Consider the following 25,347-nt stretch of genomic DNA (forward strand, 5'->3'; position numbering starts at 1 on the left):
GAAGATAGCATAATGGTTATGCAAAAAGAGTTTCATTTCTGAGGCACCAAAAGTCCCAGGTTCAATTCTTCTCACCACCATCATTAGCCAGAGCTGAGCAATGCTGGTAAAAGGAAAATGCACAAGAAAAAGGTATTTGGAGGCATATAAACAGAATAGCTTTTTCATTATAGTTTATAGTTAAGAGCACTGACTACAAATCTGTATTACTTGAATTTAAGTCCCAGATATGTGAATTGGTAGCTGTATAATTTTGGACTACTACTTAACTTTTCTATGCCTCTGTTTCTAATTCTATAGAATGGAAGGAACAATGCTAAATGCCACATATAGGGTTATTGTGAAGATTAAATTAATCACTACATGAAAATAAATAATGACAACACCCGATGCAAAAATCCACTGTATTTGAACTCAAACAAATAGAAAATAATAATGCAAACAATGGAAAAAGGAAACAGTTATGTAGAGGCAATATGGAAATTAACTATTTTGTGATTGGTATATTTTGTAATTATACTTCTACCAGTGTATGACAAATACTCTTAAATTTATGTGGAGATATGACTGCAAAATAGCTTTCCATAAGTTTGACTTTAATATGAAAAAACCAAAAACAAAAGTAGAATAGTTGATGACCTATAGATAGCATAATATACTATGTAACTATAGCAAAAATATACTGAGAAGTATTAATTGATATGGTTATGTTTATGAGGCAATTTAGTTAAAGCACAGGTATTGGGTATATTCATGAATACATATATACATATACATATGCATCTGTCAATAATTCTACACATGTACAAAATTGTGCCGAGTTATATAACCTAATCTTACATTTGGTTTTAACCTAGTGGTAGGATTATAGTTATGTATCAGTTATTCACTCTTTTCTAGTATTTGCCTGCCTAGCACACAGAAAGAAAAGTATGTTATTACATGTAAACTTTTAAAATATTTTGTCTACCAAAAACACAGCCAAAGTTAATGTAAAATTTTAATATCCAGTTTAGAGTGCTGTACAAAGAACTGGGTACACATTTAAACTAGAAATAACAAAATAGTTTAAGTCGACACTGCTCCGTAAGTGGTAATTTGACCATATTTCTGTTTCTTTTCCTCTAAAAGTGGAATAGAAACAATTATGCAGGTAACTGTGAATTAACTAAAAGACAGTCAACAAGAGCTAGGAATAAAGAAATTATATAACAATATATATATTAAGAGGTGAATTAGCTCATATGTACCATTTTAAATGTGAAAAAATATACACGAAAATAAACTCAGGGCTTATGACAGAATGAAAATTGTAACACAATATAAAGAATGATGTGATAGTTTATACATAAATATATTAAATATTTTATGTTTTATCCATAAATATATTAAGTATACCATGTAAAATTTATGTATTTACACAGTGAAATGTTATATAATATATAAATATATGTAAATATATGCTATAATTTTTCTATTACCTATGTCTTATTGTCTTTCTGCCTATCTATTACCATGTGTTTTTTAAATGAATTTATACTCATTGAATAACAAGGAAAAAAATTTAAATCAAATTAAAGTGAGGTATTTTTATATCAATATATTGGCAAAAACCCCAAAATTTGTAATACCAAAGAAAAATTTGTGTAGAAAAATGATGCAGTTACAGAAGCCAGACCTTCCACCATCTGCATCCTACAAGGACCTTGGGTCCATACTCCCAGAGGGTTAAAGAATAGGAAAGCTATCAGGGGAGGGGACAGGATATGGAGTTCTGGTGGTGGGAATTGTGTGGAGCTGTACCCCTCTTAGCCTATGGTTTTATTAGTGTTTCCTTTTTATAAATAAAATAAAAGAAAGAAAGAAATATAAACCGAAAAAACATGGGGATTCTCATAATTTTTTTCTTTTTTAAAAAATATTTATTTATTCCCTTTTGTTGCCCTAGTTGTTTTATTGTTGTAATTATTGTTGTCGTCACTGTTGTATAGGACAGAGACAAATGGAGAGAGGAGGGGAAGACAAAGAAGGGGAGAGAAAGATAGACTCCTACAGACCTGTTTCACTGCCTGTGAAGCTATGCCCCTGCAGGTGGGGAACCTGGGGCTCTAACCGGGATCCTTGTGCAAGTCCTTGGGCTTTGTGCCACATGCGCTTAACCCGCTGTGTTACTGCCTGACTCCCTCTCATAAAATTTTATAGGAGTGTAAATTGGCTTGGATATCTTGTTAACTTCACTTCTATGGTTTTATGTATGTGGGATGCTGCAGAATGGTTCGAAACATATTTGGGATTAATGTGGGAAAATCTGCAAATTGATCTAAAGTTCAAAATAAGAGAGCACTTTAAAAGTAATCTGATTCACTATCCAATGATACTGAGTTACCTAAAGAAAAATATTGAATAGCCAAAATGTTTCAGATGCATCTACAATATTTCAAAAGGGAAAATTTGATAGTATACTTCTATACTTGTTTTAAATTTTGTGGATAAATTGGTAAAGACTGTGAAGGGCAAAGTGATCTGTTTGAAGTGGTTAATACATTTAATATGCCCTTCCTTTTCCAAGCAAAGTGCTTGAAAATGAAATAAAAGAAAATCCTATAAGCCATTCCAACTTCTCCTAGTGAATAATAAAAGCAATGGTAAGACAAGAGTGGGTATATATACTCTATTGCATTATTAATGGGTATGAAGTATATTTTGAAGGTGCTATTTACTAATGTATGCTTTTGACATGTTTCATAGTTTTTGTTAAGTGATAGACTTAGAAATTAGCATGAAATTTAACTTTATTAACTAAGAAGACATTTTGATACTGTATAATTAGTATAAAATCAGACGTTTAAAACAAATACAATAAAATACAGTTTCTCTGATAAAATAGTGGAAGAGTACAGAAACAGTTGCTGTATCTATCCAGAGAACAATTCAGGCATCAGGGTAGGTTCATAATATTTCTGAACATAATGACGGTAAATTGCTATGATATTTGAGGGTAGTCAAATAATAATAAATATCTTTTTTTTAAACATTTCATCTCCTTTGATGCTTCAGTTTTCTACTAGCAAGAATTACTTGAGGAAATGATTCAGGTTTCTGCACTATGAAAATTTTAGCAGCACAGATTCAGATAAGAAAAGAAAAATGAAATTATCCACATCTTTAACAATGAGGAAGCGACAAAACAAATATGTCCATACTTACATCTAAATATAGATATAGATGTATACATACACCTATTTTTCATCTGGCCTATCCACTGGAACAATAAGCAGCAAGAGAAACTTTTTTTAATAATATTTAATGGCATGAAATGAGTTCAAGAATCTATATCTACATTATACATCTAAGTATGTAAAAGCAGATATTGAAAAGCAATAGACAATAAAACAAACATTGTGAAATAAAATACTGGACAAGTGCTGATGAAAATGACTAAGGAAGCCATGGATGAACAATAGGACTACCATTAATCTCCACCTGGTCAGATGTCTGCTTTGTGATAGTCTCCCTGCGATGAAGCTGAGTTATGTTTGTGACAAGGGGGGAAAAGGAGAGGAAGCTGGTCACAGGAGAAGGAGGTAATAAACACTACAGAAATCCAGCAAAAAAAAATAACCATGACCAGAAAAATAACCGTTTGCAGCTCATCAAGCTGAGCAAGACACTCGTGCGCACACGCGCACACACGCGCACACACGCGCACACGCACGCACACACACGCACACGCACTGGCATAAGCACGCACACAGGCACTCGAGGAGGAGCCCGCGACCATGAGTGTGTGTGGGGGCACACACATGGGCATTGTCTTTGCACTAGCTGCACTATACTGCATGAATGCAAATGCGTGCCATGGTTTGGGTGGGGGACGGCTGGCAACTCACAGGAAGTCTTTAACTGTCCATAGGTGGGCCCCGTAAGCTCACATGTAAGAAGAGCATTGGGAAAGGTAGCGAATATTTGGCTTGGCAAGGGAGGATTCAGTCCTCAGAGCACTGGCTGCTGGATCTGAACACAGGGCAGGAAGTAGGCACCGCCCCTGAACGTCCAGCAATGTGGGAATGATCACAGAAATGTTAAGGTCCATGGATACAGACACTCTGCAGGCACTAAAGATGACATTTTGGAAACCTGTTGAATAACACGCGAAGAAGTTCAACGGGCAGATCTTTGTTTGGTTTTAGTTTCTGGGAAAGCAGGCTAAGAAAACACCACGCACAGGAAGGATTCTCTTAGGGTGTGTCAACAGGGAAAGTGGACAGGGGTGAGGGAGGCAGGGAGGGAGGAAGAGAGAAGCCAGTCAGGAAAATGAGCACACCCAGAAGGTAAACGTGGTTGTTTCTGTGTAGTAGGGTCAAGGCAGGTATGGGTGGGGGGAGCAGCAGTTACCCTCTTGGTTTCCCCTCATCTGATTCCCTTCTCCTTTCCAATGGATGTTCCTGTCATGAAATTGCATCACCTGTCAGTAAACAAAGAGAGAAAGTGTTTTTTTTTTTTCTTTCCCAAAGCAAGCCATAAGGAGAAGAGGCAGGCTTTCACCTCTGAGCTGGCACAGATTAGCAAGATTCTTCATAATGCCCTCGGTGAGGGTGGGGGTGGGGGTGGGGGGGGTGGGGAGGAAGGGCAGAGAGGTGGGCAGGGGGGAAGGCGAGGAGGTAAAGAAGCAGGGGTTGGGGAGAGAGAAAGACAGCGATCCTCTCAATACAATACTATAGGTACTGTATCTCAATACAATACTAAGCAGGTGGGTTAAGGAGTGGGGCACAAAGGAGGGGGTCGTTGTAAACCGGGTAGGAGCCAGGGTTCAGCTCTGTGGATGGGGTGACTCTCTCTGTCTTTCTCCACCTTCACCGCAAGGTAGCCTCCTCGTCGGTGTCTTCCTCGAAATCTTTGACGTCGGCGCTGGTGGACTGCCTGGTCCAGGCTCCCCTTTCGGCTTCTCGCTCCTTGTGCGACTTGAACCTCCCCACGAAAATTTTGCGGTAGTTGAGGAATATGCCGTTCATGGCATCTATGGCCCGTTCCGCAGACTCCTCCTTCTGGAAGTGCACGAAGCCATAGCCCTTGGGCCCCTTCTCGTCGCAGGCCACCTTGCAGGAGAGGATGTTGCCGAACGTGGAGAAGATGTTGTACAGAGCCTTGTTGTCGACGGTCTTTCCCAGGTTCTTGACGAACACGTTGCCCACCCCGCTCTTGCGGAGTGAGGGGTCCCGCTGGGACCACATGATGCGCACCGCTCGGCCCTTGATGACATCGAAGTTGAGGGTCTCCAGGGCCCTCTTGGCGTCCAGCGGCTGCTGGTAGTTGACATACGCGTAGCCCAGAGAGCGGCGGGTGACCTTGTCCCTGCAAATACGGATGGAGAGTATGGGCCCAGCCGGGCTGAACTTCTCGTAGAGCATGGCCTCCGTCACCTCGGGGTGCAGGTCGCCTACGTACAGCGAGGCCAAGGCATAGTCGGGGTTCCCCTCGGCGCCCCCGCCCGCACCCGCGTCGGCATCATCATCATCATCATCATCATCATCATCATCATCATCATCTTCGGCATCCGCATCGACATCGGCATCCACATCGGAATCCACATCCGTTCCCACTGCAGCCCGGGCCGAGGCCGCGGCCACCACAGCCGCCTCCACCTGCGCATCCCCATCAGCACCCGACTCCGCACCCGACTCCGCACCTGACTCCGCACCGGACTCCGCACCCGAGTCGTCACTCTCACCCGCCGCTCTGGTCGTGTTGGTCTCCGCCGCCGCCAAGGCTGCTGCCTCCGGGCCGGCCTCCACCTCCTTCCTGGCTTGGGCGGCCGCCTCCCCCAGGATGGCCTCCAGCACTCCTTTTCCTTCTCCTTCTCCTCCTTCTCCTCCTCCTCCTCCTCCTCCTCCTCCTCCTCCTCCTCCTCCTCCTCCTCCTCCTCCTCCTCCTCCTCCTCCTCCTCCTCCTCCTCCTCCTCCTCCTCCTCCTCCTCCTCCTCCTCCTCCTCCTCCTCCTCTTCCTCCTCCTCCTTCTCCTTCTTCTTGCGAGGCCTCAGCCTCTACCTCTGCTTCCGCCTCCGCCACGGAGGCCTCCGCCACCGCCTCCGCCACGGTCGCCGCTGCAGTCTCCGCCGCCGCCGCCGCCACTGTCGCCACGGTCGTCGCTGGCGCCGGGCCGCTGCCGCGACCTCCCTTGCAGAGAACTGAGGGGCAGCCGGGCGTGGGTGTGGGCTGGAGTAGGGATGGGGGTGGGCCGCAGGAACCCCGACCCGGGGACCCGGGGACCCTAGGGCCCGGGGCACTCACGCGAGCTGGGGAGGGGGCTGGCGAGCCCGAGCCACCCGGGGAGGCGAGCGCGGTCGGGAGCGCGCCGGGGCGTGCGAGTCTCTGCAGCGCGCAGCCCGCAGCCCGCAGCCCGCAGCCCGCAGCCCGCAGCCCGCAGCCCGCAGCCCGCAGCCCGCAGCCCGCAGCCCACAGCCCGCAGCCCGCCGCCGCTTGGTAGTGGGCCGGTGTGCGGGTCGAGGGCGGGCAGCGAGTGGTGGGGGGCAGGCGGTGTTGGCGTCTGTGGTCCGGGCGGCTGGGAAAGCTTCTATCTCTTTGGTTCCCCCTGTGGCTAATGCGGGGCTGTGGGGCTGAGGGGCTGCGGGGCTGCGGGGCTGGCCGCCGGAGGGGGCGTGGTCGACGCGCCCTGGAAGCTGGGAGGAGCAGGGAGGGGGGTGGGTCTGCCTAGAGGGCGCTCAGGAGCGAACCGCCAGCCCCTATGGCCTCCTGGGCAGCTCTGAAGGGAAAGGCAGGCAAAAGGCTCGGCTCTGGACCGCGGGGAGAGGGGTCAGGTAGAGGCGATTTTCTTGCTCCGCGCCCCGGGCCCCGCGCCCCGTGCCCCGCGCCCTTGGACAACACTCCAGTGATCGCTCCAGGCACCTTGCAGCAGAGGGCGGGGGATGCCAAGAACAGAGGACACTGGCTTTGGGCCACGCAGCGCAGGGAAAAATGGCTTTCTCATAGGTGGGGATTTCCCACGCCCAAGGGGCAACAAGGCCACCCCCAGGGAAACGACTCCTATTCCGAATGGGATCTGGGGGCAAGTGGGGCAGGTGCACCCGCCCAGAAGCCTGCTGACCCATTTTCTCACACAGCCCTCCTTCCCTGGCCTGCAGTTTCCCTCCTCCGCAAGGCTCGTGCCAGAGCGCGGCTCCATTCATCCAAAAGTGCGGTGACACATGTCGATGGAGATGCTGCCAATGCTACCAGTCCCCTGGCCTGCACAATGATGATGCCAGGGTGCGGGAGGAGGACGCGGGGCGGTTTTCAACTTAAGCTCTAAGGAACACAGTCTGGGCTGGGAACACTGCCCCAGTGGAGGAAGTTAGGGAACTGAGGGCGTGGGCAGAAGGGGAGGGAGGGCTGTGCCATAGCCCCCTCCCCCCCCCACCACACACAGACACAGACAAACCTCCCCAGCCCTTTTGAATTCTTGCTAAAGTAATAACCACAGGACTTCCCTCCTTGAAGATGCTAAGTTATGCACATGAACATGGACATAAAGCTCTTCAGCTAGTGTCACAGACAGACAGACACACATGTACACAGGGACACACACACACAGCCACAAACACACACACACACAGAGGCAGACAGAAACACACACACGCACACACAGACTCAAACTCTCTCTCTCTCTCTCTCTCTCTGTCATGATTTATTTTTTTATGAAAGGGTGATGGAGATAGAGACACTGTGGCTAGGGCACTGCTCAGCTCTTGCTTATGATGGTGCTAGCTTTTGAACCAGGAACCTCAGAGCCTTAGGCAGGAGAGTCTTTAGCCGTCTTCGCAGCCCATGTGCACTCATGCTAAAGTAGAACCAAAGGTTTCCCTCCTTGAAAACTCCAGGTGGTGCACATGACTTGGGCATAAACTCCTGAGCTAGCATCATATTTAGACAGAAATAAATATACAGACATAGGCACATAGAGACACACAGAGAGAGACACACATACCCACAGAATGACTCTCTCTCTTTTAAATATTTATTTGCATTATGAAAGTGAGACAGAAACAGGGACAGACAGACAGACTGTGGCCAGAGCACCATTCAGCTCTGGCTTATGTTGGTGCTGGGAATTGAACCTGGGATCTCAGAGCCTCAGGCAGTAGAGTTTTTTGCTGTCTCCCCAGCCCAGGTGCATTCTTTCTAAATTAGTCACCACAGAGCTTCCCTCCTTGAACCCACTAAGTGATGCATATGAACATGGGCATAAACCTTCCCAGCTTGTCACACACACAAGCACACACACACACACACACACACACACACACACACATATTCAAACACAGCTTCTGAGCTCCTGTTTTCACACATGAGCTGGAGGATCATGAGCATTGTCCATAGCAACTCCAGAAGCAGTATTGCTGTTGCCTGGCATGCACACACACATGCACATCACAGCCATGTCTGCTCACCAGCCACAGGCTGTCAACAGAGGCAGGTTTCCTCTGTGCTGAGTGCCATCTGTCCTGCTGGGACAAGCTGGACTGGCACTCAGCATTCAGAGCACACCCTGTGCCAGTCCTTCCTACCAGAAAGAACTCCTGTCGGTGACCCTCCAGCCTCAGCTGCCCACCTCTCTGCATTTTGAACTCTGTGTGCCTTATCTGCTCCCACAAACAAGGCTACTGTCCCTTTCTTGCCCACCCCTCACCTGCACCCTACCCCACCCCTTTTCTCTCCCTCTCTCTCTCTCTCTCTCTCGCCTAAGCATGGAGACACAGACAGACAGACACACATACACACACAGAGAGACAAATATACTCAAAGGAGACACACAAACACACACTCTCTCTTAAATAATTTTTTGCCTTATGAGAGAGGAAGAGGGAGAGAGAGAGAGAGAGAGAGAGAGAGAGAGACATTGGCCAGAATGCTGGTCAGCTCTGGCTTATGTTGGTGCTGGGAATTCAACCTGAGACTTCAGATCCTTGGGCAAGAGAGTCGTTTGCAGTCTCCCCAGTCCAATTGCCCTCTTTCTAAAGGAAGAATCAGGGCTTCCCTCCTTGAACACTCCAAGTGGTGCACATGAACTTGGTCATAAAGCTCCTCAGTTAGTGTCAGACACACACACACACACACACACACACACACACACACACACACACACACACAGAGAGAGAGAGAGAGAGAGAGAGAGAGAGAGAACAAAGTCAAATACACTGAGGCCAGAGTACTATTCAGCTCTGGCTTATGTTAGTGCTGAGGACTGAAAATAAGACTTCAGCGCCTCAGGCAGGAGAGTCTTTTGATGTCTCCCCAGCCCATGTGCACTTTTTCTAGAGGGATAACCACAGGACTGCCACCACTGAACATGCATGCTAAGTGGTACATAAGAACTTGGGAATAAAGCTCCCCAGCTTGTTACACACAGACACACACACACACACACACACACACACACACACACACACACACACACTCAGACACAGCTTCCAAGCTCCTGTTTTCACACCTAACCTGGAGGATCCTCAGCTCTGTCCAGAAGCAGTGTCGCTGTCACCAGCATGCATGCACGCCTGCACAGACGGCACAGCTGTGTCTGCTCACCAGCCACAGGCTGTCAACAGAGGCAGGTTTTCTCTGTGCGGAGTGTCCTCTGTCCTGCCGGCACAGGCTGGACTGGCACTCCGCACTCAGCACAACCCCTGCCAGTCTCATCTTCCTTGCTTCCTTCCTACCAGAAAGAGCTCCTTTCCCTGGCCTTCCAGTCTCAGCTGCCCACCCCTATGCATCTTGACCTCTGTGTGTCTTATCTGCTCCCACAAGCAAGGCTGCTAGCCCCTTCTCCCCTAACCTCCAGCCGCACAAAACCCCTCCCGTCTCGTCTCTCTCTCTTAAATATTTTATTTGCTTTATCAGAGTGAGACAAGGATGGGGACAGACAGACAGTGGCCAGAGCAGTGCTCAGTGCTGGTTTATGCTGGTGCTGAGGATTGAAGCTGGGACCTCAGAGCCTCAGGCAGGAGAGCCTTTTGCTGTCACCCCAGCCCATGTGCACTCTTTCTAGAGGGATAACCACAGGACTGCCATGAACACACTCAGTGGTACATATGAACTTGGGCATAAACCTCCCCAGCTTGTGCCCCCCACCCACCCCCACACCCCTCCAACTCCTCAGCACTCATGGCACCAAGCACCTCATTCCAGATTAGGTTCTGTTTGTCTTTTGGCCATGGGGGAGAATTTCTCTTGTCAGTCTTTGTGGCTAGCAGTGGCTTACTTATAAGGAGGCAAGAGGACAGGGTATCCCTGTACATTGCAGCCATCTCCAGGGTTCTAGGCCCAGCCCCACCTCCCCCAAGGCAACCACCACAGTCCTCCTCCCAAAGTCTGAGAGCCAGTTTGCCTGTTCACTGTGCTAGAGGATGCGTCTTGGTTCTCCATTGCTACAGGTGAGTGACAATGTCTGTCTGGTCTCTCCCGTCTTTCTGTACCACCCGGCACAAGTTCCTCCAGTTCTGGATGTTCCTCGCCTAGGCCAGCCAGACAGAGCCAAGGATCCCAGATCCCAGGAGCCTGACTCTGGATCAGGCTCGGGGGATGGGGATGGGGGGGGTGGGATGGGGGGGTTGGCAGTTCTCAGTATGGCTTTCCTTGCCTTGTCCTGTAGGACAGCACTGAGAACAGGGTGTGTTGAGTGAAGCCACTGATGGGTTTCATGCTTTGAGGCTGGCTGGCAGGGCTCTAGGAGAGAGAGAGAGAGAGAGAGAGAGAGAGAGATAGTTTTTATGTTTGTGGGGTGTCTGTATGTGCTTGTGTTTGTGTCTTGGTATGTGTCTGTGTGTTTCTGTGCTAGTGTCTATATGTATGTATGTGTGTCTGTTTTGGTCTGTTTTTTGTCTGTGAGTGTGTGTGTCTGACTGTGTCTTTCTGTCTGTCTGTGATGCTAGCTGAGCAACTTTGTGTCCAAGTTCATGTGCCCCACTTAGCGTGTTCAAGGAGGGAAGTCCTGCGTTTAATACTTTAGATTAAGAGTGCAACTGTGCTAGGGAAACTGCAAGAGACTCTTTTGCTTGACATTCTGAGGCCCCAGGTTTACTCTCCAGCACCACCATAGGGCAGAGCTGATCAGTGCTCTGGCCATAGTCTGTCTGTCTCTGTCTCTCTCTCAGAAAGCAAATAAAATATTTGAGAGAGAGAGACAGAAAGAGAGACTGTGTGTATCTATCTGTGTGTGTATGTGTGTCTCTTTGTGTGTGTCTGTATGTGCATGATTATGTGTCTGTCTGTGTGTGTCTGTGTGTATATGTATGTTTCTCTGTGTGTGTGTCTTTCTATGTGTGTCAGTGTGTGTGTTTCTAACTGTGTATCTGTTGGTGTCTGTGTGTCTCTTTGTATGTGTTTGTCAGTTTATTTGTGTGTGTGTGTGTGTGTATGTATGTCTGCACGTGTCCATGTATGGCTATCTGTGTGTGTGTGTCTGTCTGTCTGTCTGTCTTTGTGCATCTCTGTCTCTCAGTATTTGTATTTGAAAGTGTCTCTGTCTGTTTCTATCTGAGTATGTGTGGGTTCCTGTGGTGTGTCTTTGTGTGTGTGTGTCTTTATGTATCTGTGTGTCTGTGTATGTGTCTCTGTCTGTCTTTGTGTGTGTATGTATGTCTGCATGTCTCTCTGGGTGGCTATCTATGTGTGTGTCTGTCTTTGCCTGTGTCTGTCTGTCTTTACCTGTGTCTGTGTGTTTCTCTGTGTATGTGTCTCTGTGTATGCTTTTTTTCTGCATCTATGTGTGTCTCTGTGTATGTATCTGTCTGCTTTTGTCTGTGATGTCTTTGTGTTTTTCTGTATGTATGTTGGGTGTCTGTGTGTTGTTATTTAACTTAAAAAGGGGGTTGGTTGGGGGCTGCTGCGCCTCCGCCACGGTCGCCGCTGCAGTCTCCGCCGCCGCCGCCGCCACTGTCGCCACGGTCGTCGCTGGCGCCGGGCCGCTGCCGCGACCTCCCTTGCAGAGAACTGAGGGGCAGCCGGGCGTGGGTGTGGGCTGGAGTAGGGATGGGGGTGGGCCGCAGGAACCCCGACCCGGGGACCCGGGGACCCTAGGGCCCGGGGCACTCACGCGAGCTGGGGAGGGGGCTGGCGAGCCCGAGCCACCCGGGGAGGCGAGCGCGGTCGGGAGCGCGCCGGGGCGTGCGAGTCTCTGCAGCGCGCAGCCCGCAGCCCGCAGCCCGCAGCCCACAGCCCGCAGCCCGCAGCCCACAGCCCACAGCCCGCAGCCCGCCGCCGCTTGGTAGTGGGCCGGTGTGCGGGTCGAGGGCGGGCAGCGAGTGGTGGGGGGCAGGCGGTGTTGGCGTCTGTGGTCCGGGCGGCTGGGAAAGCTTCTATCTCTTTGGTTCCCCCTGTGGCTAATGCGGGGCTGTGGGGCTGAGGGGCTGCGGGGCTGCGGGGCTGGCCGCCGGAGGGGGCGTGGTCGACGCGCCCTGGAAGCTGGGAGGAGCAGGGAGGGGGGTGGGTCTGCCTAGAGGGCGCTCAGGAGCGAACCGCCAGCCCCTATGGCCTCCTGGGCAGCTCTGAAGGGAAAGGCAGGCAAAAGGCTCGGCTCTGGACCGCGGGGAGAGGGGTCAGGTAGAGGCGATTTTCTTGCTCCGCGCCCCGGGCCCCGTGCCCCGTGCCCCGCGCCCTTGGACAACACTCCAGTGATCGCTCCAGGCACCTTGCAGCAGAGGGCGGGGGATGCCAAGAACAGAGGACACTGGCTTTGGGCCACGCAGCGCAGGGAAAAATGGCTTTCTCATAGGTGGGGATTTCCCACGCCCAAGGGGCAACAAGGCCACCCCCAGGGAAACGACTCCTATTCCGAATGGGATCTGGGGGCAAGTGGGGCAGGTGCACCCGCCCAGAAGCCTGCTGACCCATTTTCTCACACAGCCCTCCTTCCCTGGCCTGCAGTTTCCCTCCTCCGCAAGGCTCGTGCCAGAGCGCGGCTCCATTCATTCAAAAGTGCGGTGACACATGTCGATGGAGATGCTGCCAATGCTACCAGTCCCCTGGCCTGCACAATGATGATGCCAGGGTGCGGGAGGAGGACGCGGGGCGGTTTTCAACTTAAGCTCTAAGGAACACAGTCTGGGCTGGGAACACTGCCCCAGTGGAGGAAGTTAGGGAACTGAGGGCGTGGGCAGAAGGGGAGGGAGGGCTGTGCCATAGCCCCCTCCCCCCCCCACCACACACAGACACAGACAAACCTCCCCAGCCCTTTTGAATTCTTGCTAAAGTAATAACCACAGGACTTCCCTCCTTGAAGATGCTAAGTTATGCACATGAACATGGACATAAAGCTCTTCAGCTAGTGTCACAGACAGACAGACACACATGTACACAGGGACACACACACACAGCCACAAACACACACACACACAGAGGCAGACAGAAACACACACACGCACACACAGACTCAAACTCTCTCTCTCTCTCTCTCTCTCTGTCATGATTTATTTTTTTATGAAAGGGTGATGGAGATAGAGACACTGTGGCTAGGGCACTGCTCAGCTCTTGCTTATGATGGTGCTAGCTTTTGAACCAGGAACCTCAGAGCCTTAGGCAGGAGAGTCTTTAGCCGTCTTCGCAGCCCATGTGCACTCATGCTAAAGTAGAACCAAAGGTTTCCCTCCTTGAAAACTCCAGGTGGTGCACATGACTTGGGCATAAACTCCTGAGCTAGCATCATATTTAGACAGAAATAAATATACAGACATAGGCACATAGAGACACACAGAGAGAGACACACATACCCACAGAATGACTCTCTCTCTTTTAAATATTTATTTGCATTATGAAAGTGAGACAGAAACAGGGACAGACAGACAGACTGTGGCCAGAGCACCATTCAGCTCTGGCTTATGTTGGTGCTGGGAATTGAACCTGGGATCTCAGAGCCTCAGGCAGTAGAGTTTTTTGCTGTCTCCCCAGCCCAGGTGCATTCTTTCTAAATTAGTCACCACAGAGCTTCCCTCCTTGAACCCACTAAGTGATGCATATGAACATGGGCATAAACCTTCCCAGCTTGTCACACACACAAGCACACACACACACACACACACACACACACATATTCAAACACAGCTTCTGAGCTCCTGTTTTCACACATGAGCTGGAGGATCATGAGCATTGTCCATAGCAACTCCAGAAGCAGTATTGCTGTTGCCTGGCATGCACACACACATGCACATCACAGCCATGTCTGCTCACCAGCCACAGGCTGTCAACAGAGGCAGGTTTCCTCTGTGCTGAGTGCCATCTGTCCTGCTGGGACAAGCTGGACTGGCACTCAGCATTCAGAGCACACCCTGTGCCAGTCCTTCCTACCAGAAAGAACTCCTGTCGGTGACCCTCCAGCCTCAGCTGCCCACCTCTCTGCATTTTGAACTCTGTGTGCCTTATCTGCTCCCACAAACAAGGCTACTGTCCCTTTCTTGCCCACCCCTCACCTGCACCCTACCCCACCCCTTTTCTCTCCCTCTCTCTCTCTCTCTCTCTCGCCTAAGCATGGAGACACAGACAGACAGACACACATACACACACAGAGAGACAAATATACTCAAAGGAGACACACAAACACACACTCTCTCTTAAATAATTTTTTGCCTTATGAGAGAGGAAGAGGGAGAGAGAGAGAGAGAGAGAGAGAGAGAGAGAGAGAGACATTGGCCAGAATGCTGGTCAGCTCTGGCTTATGTTGGTGCTGGGAATTCAACCTGAGACTTCAGATCCTTGGGCAAGAGAGTCGTTTGCAGTCTCCCCAGTCCAATTGCCCTCTTTCTAAAGGAAGAACCTCAGGGCTTCCCTCCTTGAACACTCCAAGTGGTGCACATGAACTTGGTCATAAAGCTCCTCAGTTAGTGTCAGACACACACACACACACACACACACACACACACACACACACACACACAGAGAGAGAGAGAGAGAGAGAGAGAGAGAGAGAACAAAGTCAAATACACTGAGGCCAGAGTACTATTCAGCTCTGGCTTATGTTAGTGCTGAGGACTGAAAATAAGACTTCAGCGCCTCAGGCAGGAGAGTCTTTTGATGTCTCCCCAGCCCATGTGCACTTTTTCTAGAGGGATAACCACAGGACTGCCACCACTGAACATGCATGCTAAGTGGTACATAAGAACTTGGGAATAAAGCTCCCCAGCTTGTTACACACAGACACACACACACACACACACACACACACACACACACACACACACACACACACACTCAGACACAGCTTCCAAGCTCCTGTTTTCACACCTAACCTGGAGGATCCTCAGCTCTGTCCAGAAGCAGTGTCGCTGTCACCAGCATGCATGCACGCCTGCACAGACGGCACAGCTGTGTCTGCTCACCAGCCACAGGCTGTCAACAGAGGCAGGTTTTCTCTGTGCGGAGTGTCCTCTGTCCTGCCGGCACAGGCTGGACTGGCACTCCGCACTCAGCACAACCCCTGCCAGTCTCATCTTCCTTGCTTCCTTCCTACCAGAAAGAGCTCCTTTCCCTGGCCTTCCAGTCTCAGCTGCCCACCCCTATGCATCTTGACCTCTGTGTGTCTTATCTGCTCCCACAAGCAAGGCTGCTAGCCCCTTCTCCCCTAACCTCCAGCCGCACAAAACCCCTCCCGTCTCGTCTCTCTCTCTTAAATATTTTATTTGCTTTATCAGAGTGAGACAAGGATGGGGACAGACAGACAGTGGCCAGAGCAGTGCTCAGTGCTGGTTTATGCTGGTGCTGAGGATTGAAGCTGGGACCTCAGAGCCTCAGGCAGGAGAGCCTTTTGCTGTCACCCCAGCCCATGTGCACTCTTTCTAGAGGGATAACCACAGGACTGCCATGAACACACTCAGTGGTACATATGAACTTGGGCATAAACCTCCCCAGCTTGTGCCCCCCACCCACCCCCACACCCCTCCAACTCCTCAGCACTCATGGCACCAAGCACCTCATTCCAGATTAGGTTCTGTTTGTCTTTTGGCCATGGGGGAGAATTTCTCTTGTCAGTCTTTGTGGCTAGCAGTGGCTTACTTATAAGGAGGCAAGAGGACAGGGTATCCCTGTACATTGCAGCCATCTCCAGGGTTCTAGGCCCAGCCCCACCTCCCCCAAGGCAACCACCACAGTCCTCCTCCCAAAGTCTGAGAGCCAGTTTGCCTGTTCACTGTGCTAGAGGATGCGTCTTGGTTCTCCATTGCTACAGGTGAGTGACAATGTCTGTCTGGTCTCTCCCGTCTTTCTGTACCACCCGGCACAAGTTCCTCCAGTTCTGGATGTTCCTCGCCTAGGCCAGCCAGACAGAGCCAAGGATCCCAGATCCCAGGAGCCTGACTCTGGATCAGGCTCGGGGGATGGGGATGGGGGGGGTGGGATGGGGGGGTTGGCAGTTCTCAGTATGGCTTTCCTTGCCTTGTCCTGTAGGACAGCACTGAGAACAGGGTGTGTTGAGTGAAGCCACTGATGGGTTTCATGCTTTGAGGCTGGCTGGCAGGGCTCTAGGAGAGAGAGAGAGAGAGAGAGAGAGAGAGAGATAGTTTTTATGTTTGTGGGGTGTCTGTATGTGCTTGTGTTTGTGTCTTGGTATGTGTCTGTGTGTTTCTGTGCTAGTGTCTATATGTATGTATGTGTGTCTGTTTTGGTCTGTTTTTTGTCTGTGAGTGTGTGTGTCTGACTGTGTCTTTCTGTCTGTCTGTGATGCTAGCTGAGCAACTTTGTGTCCAAGTTCATGTGCCCCACTTAGCGTGTTCAAGGAGGGAAGTCCTGCGTTTAATACTTTAGATTAAGAGTGCAACTGTGCTAGGGAAACTGCAAGAGACTCTTTTGCTTGACATTCTGAGGCCCCAGGTTTACTCTCCAGCACCACCATAGGGCAGAGCTGATCAGTGCTCTGGCCATAGTCTGTCTGTCTCTGTCTCTCTCTCAGAAAGCAAATAAAATATTTGAGAGAGAGAGACAGAAAGAGAGACTGTGTGTATCTATCTGTGTGTGTATGTGTGTCTCTTTGTGTGTGTCTGTATGTGCATGATTATGTGTCTGTCTGTGTGTGTCTGTGTGTATATGTATGTTTCTCTGTGTGTGTGTCTTTCTATGTGTGTCAGTGTGTGTGTTTCTAACTGTGTATCTGTTGGTGTCTGTGTGTCTCTTTGTATGTGTTTGTCAGTTTATTTGTGTGTGTGTGTGTGTGTATGTATGTCTGCACGTGTCCATGTATGGCTATCTGTGTGTGTGTGTCTGTCTGTCTGTCTGTCTTTGTGCATCTCTGTCTCTCAGTATTTGTATTTGAAAGTGTCTCTGTCTGTTTCTATCTGAGTATGTGTGGGTTCCTGTGGTGTGTCTTTGTGTGTGTGTGTCTTTATGTATCTGTGTGTCTGTGTATGTGTCTCTGTCTGTCTTTGTGTGTGTATGTATGTCTGCATGTCTCTCTGGGTGGCTATCTATGTGTGTGTCTGTCTTTGCCTGTGTCTGTCTGTCTTTACCTGTGTCTGTGTGTTTCTCTGTGTATGTGTCTCTGTGTATGCTTTTTTTCTGCATCTATGTGTGTCTCTGTGTATGTATCTGTCTGCTTTTGTCTGTGATGTCTTTGTGTTTTTCTGTATGTATGTTGGGTGTCTGTGTGTTGTTATTTAACTTAAAAAGGGGGTTGGTTGGGGGCTGCTGCGCCTCCGCCACGGTCGCCGCTGCAGTCTCCGCCGCCGCCGCCGCCACTGTCGCCACGGTCGTCGCTGGCGCCGGGCCGCTGCCGCGACCTCCCTTGCAGAGAACTGAGGGGCAGCCGGGCGTGGGTGTGGGCTGGAGTAGGGATGGGGGTGGGCCGCAGGAACCCCGACCCGGGGACCCGGGGACCCTAGGGCCCGGGGCACTCACGCGAGCTGGGGAGGGGGCTGGCGAGCCCGAGCCACCCGGGGAGGCGAGCGCGGTCGGGAGCGCGCCGGGGCGTGCGAGTCTCTGCAGCGCGCAGCCCGCAGCCCGCAGCCCGCAGCCCACAGCCCGCAGCCCGCAGCCCACAGCCCACAGCCCGCAGCCCGCCGCCGCTTGGTAGTGGGCCGGTGTGCGGGTCGAGGGCGGGCAGCGAGTGGTGGGGGGCAGGCGGTGTTGGCGTCTGTGGTCCGGGCGGCTGGGAAAGCTTCTATCTCTTTGGTTCCCCCTGTGGCTAATGCGGGGCTGTGGGGCTGAGGGGCTGCGGGGCTGCGGGGCTGGCCGCCGGAGGGGGCGTGGTCGACGCGCCCTGGAAGCTGGGAGGAGCAGGGAGGGGGGTGGGTCTGCCTAGAGGGCGCTCAGGAGCGAACCGCCAGCCCCTATGGCCTCCTGGGCAGCTCTGAAGGGAAAGGCAGGCAAAAGGCTCGGCTCTGGACCGCGGGGAGAGGGGTCAGGTAGAGGCGATTTTCTTGCTCCGCGCCCCGGGCCCCGTGCCCCGTGCCCCGCGCCCTTGGACAACACTCCAGTGATCGCTCCAGGCACCTTGCAGCAGAGGGCGGGGGATGCCAAGAACAGAGGACACTGGCTTTGGGCCACGCAGCGCAGGGAAAAATGGCTTTCTCATAGGTGGGGATTTCCCACGCCCAAGGGGCAACAAGGCCACCCCCAGGGAAACGACTCCTATTCCGAATGGGATCTGGGGGCAAGTGGGGCAGGTGCACCCGCCCAGAAGCCTGCTGACCCATTTTCTCACACAGCCCTCCTTCCCTGGCCTGCAGTTTCCCTCCTCCGCAAGGTTCGTACCAGAGCGCGGCTCCATTCATCCAAAAGTGCGGTGACACATGTCGATGGAGATGCTGCCAATGCTACCAGTCCCCTGGCCTGCACAATGATGATGCCAGGGTGCGGGAGGAGGACGCGGGGCGGTTTTCAACTTAAGCTCTAAGGAACACAGTCTGGGCTGGGAACACTGCCCCAGTGGAGGAAGTTAGGGAACTGAGGGCGTGGGCAGAAGGGGAGGGAGGGCTGTGCCATAGCCCCCTCCCCCCCCCACCACACACAGACACAGACAAACCTCCCCAGCCCTTTTGAATTCTTGCTAAAGTAATAACCACAGGACTTCCCTCCTTGAAGATGCTAAGTTATGCACATGAACATGGACATAAAGCTCTTCAGCTAGTGTCACAGACAGACAGACACACATGTACACAGGGACACACACACACAGCCACAAACACACACACACACAGAGGCAGACAGAAACACACACACGCACACACAGACTCAAACTCTCTCTCTCTCTCTCTCTCTCTGTCATGATTTATTTTTTTATGAAAGGGTGATGGAGATAGAGACACTGTGGCTAGGGCACTGCTCAGCTCTTGCTTATGATGGTGCTAGCTTTTGAACCAGGAACCTCAGAGCCTTAGGCAGGAGAGTCTTTAGCCGTCTTCGCAGCCCATGTGCACTCATGCTAAAGTAGAACCAAAGGTTTCCCTCCTTGAAAACTCCAGGTGGTGCACATGACTTGGGCATAAACTCCTGAGCTAGCATCATATTTAGACAGAAATAAATATACAGACATAGGCACATAGAGACACACAGAGAGAGACACACATACCCACAGAATGACTCTCTCTCTTTTAAATATTTATTTGCATTATGAAAGTGAGACAGAAACAGGGACAGACAGACAGACTGTGGCCAGAGCACCATTCAGCTCTGGCTTATGTTGGTGCTGGGAATTGAACCTGGGATCTCAGAGCCTCAGGCAGTAGAGTTTTTTGCTGTCTCCCCAGCCCAGGTGCATTCTTTCTAAATTAGTCACCACAGAGCTTCCCTCCTTGAACCCACTAAGTGATGCATATGAACATGGGCATAAACCTTCCCAGCTTGTCACACACACAAGCACACACACACACACACACACACACACACACACACATATTCAAACACAGCTTCTGAGCTCCTGTTTTCACACATGAGCTGGAGGATCATGAGCATTGTCCATAGCAACTCCAGAAGCAGTATTGCTGTTGCCTGGCATGCACACACACATGCACATCACAGCCATGTCTGCTCACCAGCCACAGGCTGTCAACAGAGGCAGGTTTCCTCTGTGCTGAGTGCCATCTGTCCTGCTGGGACAAGCTGGACTGGCACTCAGCATTCAGAGCACACCCTGTGCCAGTCCTTCCTACCAGAAAGAACTCCTGTCGGTGACCCTCCAGCCTCAGCTGCCCACCTCTCTGCATTTTGAACTCTGTGTGCCTTATCTGCTCCCACAAACAAGGCTACTGTCCCTTTCTTGCCCACCCCTCACCTGCACCCTACCCCACCCCTTTTCTCTCCCTCTCTCTCTCTCTCTCTCTCGCCTAAGCATGGAGACACAGACAGACAGACACACATACACACACAGAGAGACAAATATACTCAAAGGAGACACACAAACACACACTCTCTCTTAAATAATTTTTTGCCTTATGAGAGAGGAAGAGGGAGAGAGAGAGAGAGAGAGAGAGAGAGAGAGAGAGAGAGACATTGGCCAGAATGCTGGTCAGCTCTGGCTTATGTTGGTGCTGGGAATTCAACCTGAGACTTCAGATCCTTGGGCAAGAGAGTCGTTTGCAGTCTCCCCAGTCCAATTGCCCTCTTTCTAAAGGAAGAACCTCAGGGCTTCCCTCCTTGAACACTCCAAGTGGTGCACATGAACTTGGTCATAAAGCTCCTCAGTTAGTGTCAGACACACACACACACACACACACACACACACACACACACACAGAGAGAGAGAGAGAGAGAGAGAGAGAGAGAGAGAACAAAGTCAAATACACTGAGGCCAGAGTACTATTCAGCTCTGGCTTATGTTAGTGCTGAGGACTGAAAATAAGACTTCAGCGCCTCAGGCAGGAGAGTCTTTTGATGTCTCCCCAGCCCATGTGCACTTTTTCTAGAGGGATAACCACAGGACTGCCACCACTGAACATGCATGCTAAGTGGTACATAAGAACTTGGGAATAAAGCTCCCCAGCTTGTTACACACAGACACACACACACACACACACACACACACACACACACACACACACTCAGACACAGCTTCCAAGCTCCTGTTTTCACACCTAACCTGGAGGATCCTCAGCTCTGTCCAGAAGCAGTGTCGCTGTCACCAGCATGCATGCACGCCTGCACAGACGGCACAGCTGTGTCTGCTCACCAGCCACAGGCTGTCAACAGAGGCAGGTTTTCTCTGTGCGGAGTGTCCTCTGTCCTGCCGGCACAGGCTGGACTGGCACTCCGCACTCAGCACAACCCCTGCCAGTCTCATCTTCCTTGCTTCCTTCCTACCAGAAAGAGCTCCTTTCCCTGGCCTTCCAGTCTCAGCTGCCCACCCCTATGCATCTTGACCTCTGTGTGTCTTATCTGCTCCCACAAGCAAGGCTGCTAGCCCCTTCTCCCCTAACCTCCAGCCGCACAAAACCCCTCCCGTCTCGTCTCTCTCTCTTAAATATTTTATTTGCTTTATCAGAGTGAGACAAGGATGGGGACAGACAGACAGTGGCCAGAGCAGTGCTCAGTGCTGGTTTATGCTGGTGCTGAGGATTGAAGCTGGGACCTCAGAGCCTCAGGCAGGAGAGCCTTTTGCTGTCACCCCAGCCCATGTGCACTCTTTCTAGAGGGATAACCACAGGACTGCCATGAACACACTCAGTGGTACATATGAACTTGGGCATAAACCTCCCCAGCTTGTGCCCCCCACCCACCCCCACACCCCTCCAACTCCTCAGCACTCATGGCACCAAGCACCTCATTCCAGATTAGGTTCTGTTTGTCTTTTGGCCATGGGGGAGAATTTCTCTTGTCAGTCTTTGTGGCTAGCAGTGGCTTACTTATAAGGAGGCAAGAGGACAGGGTATCCCTGTACATTGCAGCCATCTCCAGGGTTCTAGGCCCAGCCCCACCTCCCCCAAGGCAACCACCACAGTCCTCCTCCCAAAGTCTGAGAGCCAGTTTGCCTGTTCACTGTGCTAGAGGATGCGTCTTGGTTCTGCATTGCTACAGGTGAGTGACAATGTCTGTCTGGTCTCTCCCGTCTTTCTGTACCACCCGGCACAAGTTCCTCCAGTTCTGGATGTTCCTCGCCTAGGCCAGCCAGACAGAGCCAAGGATCCCAGATCCCAGGAGCCTGACTCTGGATCAGGCTCGGGGGATGGGGATGGGGGGGGTGGGATGGGGGGGTTGGCAGTTCTCAGTATGGCTTTCCTTGCCTTGTCCTGTAGGACAGCACTGAGAACAGGGTGTGTTGAGTGAAGCCACTGATGGGTTTCATGCTTTGAGGCTGGCTGGCAGGGCTCTAGGAGAGAGAGAGAGAGAGAGAGAGAGAGAGAGATAGTTTTTATGTTTGTGGGGTGTCTGTATGTGCTTGTGTTTGTGTCTTGGTATGTGTCTGTGTGTTTCTGTGCTAGTGTCTATATGTATGTATGTGTGTCTGTTTTGGTCTGTTTTTTGTCTGTGAGTGTGTGTGTCTGACTGTGTCTTTCTGTCTGTCTGTGATGCTAGCTGAGCAACTTTGTGTCCAAGTTCATGTGCCCCACTTAGCGTGTTCAAGGAGGGAAGTCCTGCGTTTAATACTTTAGATTAAGAGTGCAACTGTGCTAGGGAAACTGCAAGAGACTCTTTTGCTTGACATTCTGAGGCCCCAGGTTTACTCTCCAGCACCACCATAGGGCAGAGCTGATCAGTGCTCTGGCCATAGTCTGTCTGTCTCTGTCTCTCTCTCAGAAAGCAAATAAAATATTTGAGAGAGAGAGACAGAAAGAGAGACTGTGTGTATCTATCTGTGTGTGTATGTGTGTCTCTTTGTGTGTGTCTGTATGTGCATGATTATGTGTCTGTCTGTGTGTGTCTGTGTGTATATGTATGTTTCTCTGTGTGTGTGTCTTTCTATGTGTGTCAGTGTGTGTGTTTCTAACTGTGTATCTGTTGGTGTCTGTGTGTCTCTTTGTATGTGTTTGTCAGTTTATTTGTGTGTGTGTGTGTGTGTATGTATGTCTGCACGTGTCCATGTATGGCTATCTGTGTGTGTGTGTCTGTCTGTCTGTCTGTCTTTGTGCATCTCTGTCTCTCAGTATTTGTATTTGAAAGTGTCTCTGTCTGTTTCTATCTGAGTATGTGTGGGTTCCTGTGGTGTGTCTTTGTGTGTGTGTGTCTTTATGTATCTGTGTGTCTGTGTATGTGTCTCTGTCTGTCTTTGTGTGTGTATGTATGTCTGCATGTCTCTCTGGGTGGCTATCTATGTGTGTGTCTGTCTTTGCCTGTGTCTGTCTGTCTTTACCTGTGTCTGTGTGTTTCTCTGTGTATGTGTCTCTGTGTATGCTTTTTTTCTGCATCTATGTGTGTCTCTGTGTATGTATCTGTCTGCTTTTGTCTGTGATGTCTTTGTGTTTTTCTGTATGTATGTTGGGTGTCTGTGTGTTGTTATTTAACTTAAAAAGGGGGTTGGTTGGGGGCTGCTGCGCCTCCGCCACGGTCGCCGCTGCAGTCTCCGCCGCCGCCGCCGCCACTGTCGCCACGGTCGTCGCTGGCGCCGGGCCGCTGCCGCGACCTCCCTTGCAGAGAACTGAGGGGCAGCCGGGCGTGGGTGTGGGCTGGAGTAGGGATGGGGGTGGGCCGCAGGAACCCCGACCCGGGGACCCGGGGACCCTAGGGCCCGGGGCACTCACGCGAGCTGGGGAGGGGGCTGGCGAGCCCGAGCCACCCGGGGAGGCGAGCGCGGTCGGGAGCGCGCCGGGGCGTGCGAGTCTCTGCAGCGCGCAGCCCGCAGCCCGCAGCCCGCAGCCCACAGCCCGCAGCCCGCAGCCCACAGCCCACAGCCCGCAGCCCGCCGCCGCTTGGTAGTGGGCCGGTGTGCGGGTCGAGGGCGGGCAGCGAGTGGTGGGGGGCAGGCGGTGTTGGCGTCTGTGGTCCGGGCGGCTGGGAAAGCTTCTATCTCTTTGGTTCCCCCTGTGGCTAATGCGGGGCTGTGGGGCTGAGGGGCTGCGGGGCTGCGGGGCTGGCCGCCGGAGGGGGCGTGGTCGACGCGCCCTGGAAGCTGGGAGGAGCAGGGAGGGGGGTGGGTCTGCCTAGAGGGCGCTCAGGAGCGAACCGCCAGCCCCTATGGCCTCCTGGGCAGCTCTGAAGGGAAAGGCAGGCAAAAGGCTCGGCTCTGGACCGCGGGGAGAGGGGTCAGGTAGAGGCGATTTTCTTGCTCCGCGCCCCGGGCCCCGTGCCCCGTGCCCCGCGCCCTTGGACAACACTCCAGTGATCGCTCCAGGCACCTTGCAGCAGAGGGCGGGGGATGCCAAGAACAGAGGACACTGGCTTTGGGCCACGCAGCGCAGGGAAAAATGGCTTTCTCATAGGTGGGGATTTCCCACGCCCAAGGGGCAACAAGGCCACCCCCAGGGAAACGACTCCTATTCCGAATGGGATCTGGGGGCAAGTGGGGCAGGTGCACCCGCCCAGAAGCCTGCTGACCCATTTTCTCACACAGCCCTCCTTCCCTGGCCTGCAGTTTCCCTCCTCCGCAAGGCTCGTGCCAGAGCGCGGCTCCATTCATCCAAAAGTGCGGTGACACATGTCGATGGAGATGCTGCCAATGCTACCAGTCCCCTGGCCTGCACAATGATGATGCCAGGGTGCGGGAGGAGGACGCGGGGCGGTTTTCAACTTAAGCTCTAAGGAACGCAGTCTGGGCTGGGAACACTGCCCCAGTGGAGGAAGTTAGGGAACTGAGGGCGTGGGCAGAAGGGGAGGGAGGGCTGTGCCATAGCCCCCTCCCCCCCACCAGCACACACAGACACACCCATCCACTCACTCTTAGGGCCCTGCCAGCCAGCCTCAAAGCATGAAACCCATCAGTGGCTTCACTCAACACACCCTGTTCTCAGTGCTGTCCTACAGGACAAGGCAAGGAAAGCCATACTGAGAACTGCCAACCCCCCCATCCCACCCCCCCCCATCCCCATCCCCCGAGCCTGATCCAGAGTCAGGCTCCTGGGATCTGGGATCCTTGGCTCTGTCTGGCTGGCCTAGGCGAGGAACATCCAGAACTGGAGGAACTTGTGCCGGGTGGTACAGAAAGACGGGAGAGACCAGACAGACATTGTCACTCACCTGTAGCAATGGAGAACCAAGACGCATCCTCTAGCACAGTGAACAGGCAAACTGGCTCTCAGACTTTGGGAGGAGGACTGTGGTGGTTGCCTTGGGGGAGGTGGGGCTGGGCCTAGAACCCTGGAGATGGCTGCAATGTACAGGGATACCCTGTCCTCTTGCCTCCTTATAAGTAAGCCACTGCTAGCCACAAAGACTGACAAGAGAAATTCTCCCCCATGGCCAAAAGACAAACAGAACCTAATCTGGAATGAGGTGCTTGGTGCCATGAGTGCTG

At 51.7% G+C, this 25,347-nt stretch overlaps 1 protein-coding gene across 1 annotated transcript; it reads right to left on the minus strand.

Annotated features, from left to right (window-relative positions):
• Positions 1 to 692: 692 nt before the first annotated feature.
• Positions 693 to 25,097, minus strand: LOC132535750 (uncharacterized). Its single transcript, XM_060182664.1, has 7 exons — positions 25,071 to 25,097; positions 23,435 to 23,618; positions 17,661 to 17,789; positions 11,881 to 12,009; positions 6,028 to 6,184; positions 4,852 to 5,904; positions 693 to 4,465 (listed from the first exon to the last, which is right to left on the minus strand). Exons 1-6 carry the CDS (start codon positions 25,095 to 25,097, stop codon positions 4,854 to 4,856), a joined length of 1,677 nt encoding a protein of 558 aa, XP_060038647.1. The 3' UTR covers positions 693 to 4,465; positions 4,852 to 4,853.
• Between the last annotated feature and the right edge of the window lie 250 nt (positions 25,098 to 25,347).

Source organism: Erinaceus europaeus, chromosome X (assembly GCF_950295315.1).
Source record: "Erinaceus europaeus chromosome X, mEriEur2.1, whole genome shotgun sequence".
NCBI classification, from domain to species: Eukaryota; Metazoa; Chordata; class Mammalia; order Eulipotyphla; family Erinaceidae; genus Erinaceus; species Erinaceus europaeus.

What these genes read in the sequence shown, in the direction of transcription:
- LOC132535750 (XM_060182664.1), bottom strand. Translation starts at nt 25,097, where the DNA reads ATGCGTCTTGGTTCTCCATTGCTACAG. An exon ending in CAGCGGCGACCGTGGCGGAG is followed by an intron (nt 17,790 to 23,434) that starts GCGCAGCAGCCC and finishes TCCCTACTCCAG; the next exon opens with CCCACACCCACGCCCGGCTG. An exon ending in CAGCGGCGACCGTGGCGGAG is followed by an intron (nt 6,185 to 11,880) that starts GCGCAGCAGCCC and finishes GCTGCCCCTCAG; the next exon opens with TTCTCTGCAAGGGAGGTCGC.